At 44.4% G+C, this 3,112-nt stretch overlaps 2 protein-coding genes across 2 annotated transcripts; one reads left to right on the forward strand and one right to left on the reverse strand.

Annotated features, from left to right (window-relative positions):
* The first annotated feature begins 1,125 nt into the window (after positions 1–1,125).
* Positions 1,126–1,842, forward strand: LOC104489203 (G-protein coupled receptor 39-like). Its single transcript, XM_010131340.1, has one exon. It carries the CDS (start codon positions 1,126–1,128, stop codon positions 1,840–1,842), a length of 717 nt encoding a protein of 238 aa, XP_010129642.1.
* Positions 1,843–2,193: 351 nt separating this feature from the next.
* On the reverse strand, positions 2,194–2,429 carry LYPD1 (LY6/PLAUR domain containing 1; the record flags this gene model as incomplete). Its single annotated transcript, XM_010131341.1, has 1 exon — positions 2,194–2,429. A coding segment is annotated over one exon (236 nt), but the record flags the coding sequence as incomplete, so codon positions are not given.
* Between the last annotated feature and the right edge of the window lie 683 nt (positions 2,430–3,112).

Genomic DNA, 3,112 nt, shown 5'->3' on the forward strand with positions numbered 1-3,112 from the left:
TGCACTATTTCAGACCTGGTTTCCTGCGTTATCCGTTCAAGGGGGGGCAATCTGGCTTCATCTAGACAGGTAACAACTAAAATGCTTCTGTCGCGAAAAGAGGCCAGGCACTGGAGATTAACTGTGCAACAGGCCTGCTGGAAGTGGGAACTGTACCACCAGGATACTCCTGTGATTTCGTGCCTCTGCAGCAGGAAACCAGCCTGCAACTCCTGCTCCCTCCAAGCGTTCATATAAGGCACGATTCCTGCAAAGAGAAAAGCAAAGTGGGAACCGTGAACTAGTGGCTGTATTGCGTTCAGAAGTGATGCTCGGTGGTGGGGACACTGAGAGGAATTATTTTGTGTACCTGATATTTCACGCAAGATGTCAGGATTTCCAGTGCCTACATGCACCAGGAGCAGTGGATGCCAACGAGGATTTGGGTGCCCTGCCCCCGCGTCGGCTCCCGCCCGAGTTCACCAAGGCATTTCTGCAGGGCTGCCGTTCTGAAGGTGGCATCAGCGCTGCAACCCTAGTGAACGCTGGTCCAAGCAGGCAGAATTTTCAGACATCCAACACTTAAGTCACCCCCTTTTTAATGCCATTAGTGATGCAGCAACATGTATTTATATTTACATATAAATACAAAATGGTCAGATACCACATTTTTAAGCATAATTTATAATACAAAACTGCTTACACTTTCATGACTAGGCTCGGGTTTTCCTCATTTACATTCATAATTTAATTCCACTGGAATTTGATTTTTAAGAAAGCCCAACATATCTTAATTACCATAAAAAGATCCATACATATTGTACTTAAAAATATCTTCTGTAAGAGGAAATTTACCAAAAATAACACGAAATATATTATTATGCATACATTTTCTTTTGTGTAAAGTACAAACAAGAATCTGATCTCTTCTGGGTATTGCCTGATCTAATATGGCTATAGGTTGTATGTATTTTCTTTGTTTTTCAAATAAAGGGAAAGACGTAAGAAATGTAAGAACACAAACCAAAATAGAGATGTATTCTTTCCAAGGATACAGATATCAGTGAAAGAACACTTTGAAAACTAATAAATGACAATAGGTACCAAGAAATGCTACCCAAGCACTGTGCAGTCTCTGGTCAGGGCATGTGCTGCAGTGACCTTGTAACAGTTCTTAAACAACAAACAAACAAAAAATGGTACCAGGAGAAGAAGCTGTCAAGCAAAACACTGAAAAATTGGTACTATTTCCTAACAAGTGCGGAACCAATACGAAGTATTTTATGGTTGTTGTTTCCCCCGTGTGTGCACACCTCCTTCTTCCTCTTTGTGTTCACAGGACTGATTGTTGCAAGTCTGGCAATATGCTGGATGCCAAACCAGGTTAGAAGGATCATGGCTGCTGCAAGACCAAAGCAGGACTGGACTGTCCCCTACTTCAGCGCGTACATCACTCTCCTCCCCATCGCTGACATCTTCTTCTACCTCAGCTCGGTGGTGAACCCGCTGCTGTACAACATCTCTTCTCAGCAGTTCCGCAGCGTGTTCCTGCAGGTCCTCCGCTGCCGCCTGACAATAGAGCACGCCAACAAGGAGAAGTTTCTCAGGGCCAACCTGAGCTCCAGAGGCAGGAGCAGCCGGTCGCTGCGCCCACTGCTCTTCGTGTCGTCTAGGCGCAATTCTTCTACGAGGGGCAATAACAAAGTTTTCTTAAGTACTTTTCAGAATGAGACCAAGCCTGACTGCAGTCCACAGAAACCAGCGCTTGAACCACCGGAGCCCAGCTTGGAAGCAGTGCCACTGGGGACCAGCTCAGAGCCCAGCCCAGACATACAAAACGGCCTTTGTGAACATCAAGTATGACTTCATAAGGCAAAGTTAATGATTAGCAGTGAACTTAAAAACACGGGAATTAAAACGACTGCGGAATTGACTACATCTTAACAGGAGTAACACAGATGGATTTGTTTCCAGTAATGCCAAAGGAGCGGGAGTTCTGTATCCTGCTGCTGGGATTGTTAAGCGCACACTGGAAATTCAATCTGCTAACTGAATTCACTAGCTGCCAAAAATATCAGCCCCTCTCTCCCCACAGCCACTGAACTTCCCTCGCTCTTGACAGGGATTTGGAAACAAACAGAAAATAATTGCAGTGTCTTTGCAGAAAGGAGGAGACAGAACAAACTGTGCCAGGGCAAAAAACTTGCTTGAAGTTTAGCAATACAAAACCAGCAGAGCCAGTTTAAGGAGCAGAACAGTGGTTATGACGTGTGCCCTCGGTGCTGTGCCAGAGTTGCCCCTCTTCTTCGGCCGGGGCCCGTTGCAGAGTGGTGTGTTGCAGCAGCTGATGCAGACAGAGTTCACCTTCCCTGGAGAACAGAAGGACTGGTACCCGGCAGAGGCTATCAGACACGCTGCCGACGACGCGCAGGATTTGCGATACATGATTCCTGTGACACAGAACAAAGCTTACTTAGTTCAATGGGAACACCGTTTTGCTTTACAACACGGTTCATGCTTGAAAACTGTGGCAAAACCAGTTTAGGCTTCCAAAGCAATGCTGGTGACAGGGACAGCCACCTCAGCTGGGCCACGGCTAACAGCGCTCAATGGCAGCAGCAGCGGCACAGTCGCTATCGTCTGGGTTTTTTCTTTGATTTGATTCTAGTTGGAACCAAAAATATTACAAACTTGATTTACATGTTTATTAAACGGAGCATTTTATAAGCAGAATTCTTCCTCTTTTGGAATAAGCTGTTTGAACAGCTATACCTGAAATGCGGTTTGTTTGAAAATTACTTTTGTTTCTGTTGCTGAACGTCTGAGTTGTTTAAGGTGTCTAAGTAATTACAGTTTTCTAGGCTCTTAATTTGTCTTTTGAGCATTCTTTTTCTTTTCTTGTTCCTTTGCCACACAGAGACAAGTAACAAAGAATAAAAGGAGAATATCAGCAAAACTTTCAACCCCGCCTCCCCCCCACCTCCTTTTATTTTTTGAAAGAAAAACTAGGAGCACTTTTCCAGGTAATCTCAGTTGTTGCTGTCTACAGTTTAATACCCTCAACAACAAAAACTTCCATCTGTACAGAAATGAGTTTTCTGAGTTGAAAGTCTTCCCTTTCTAATTAATTGAA

The sequence above is a fragment of the Buceros rhinoceros genome, unplaced genomic scaffold (assembly GCF_000710305.1).
Source record: "Buceros rhinoceros silvestris isolate BGI_N320 unplaced genomic scaffold, ASM71030v1 scaffold43542, whole genome shotgun sequence".
Classification (NCBI taxonomy): Eukaryota; Metazoa; Chordata; class Aves; order Bucerotiformes; family Bucerotidae; genus Buceros; species Buceros rhinoceros.

Bases quoted from the DNA above. Each gene is read 5' to 3' on its own strand.
- LOC104489203 (XM_010131340.1), top strand. From the start codon at position 1,126: ATGTGCTGCAGTGACCTTGTAACAGTTCTTAAACAACAAACAAACAAA.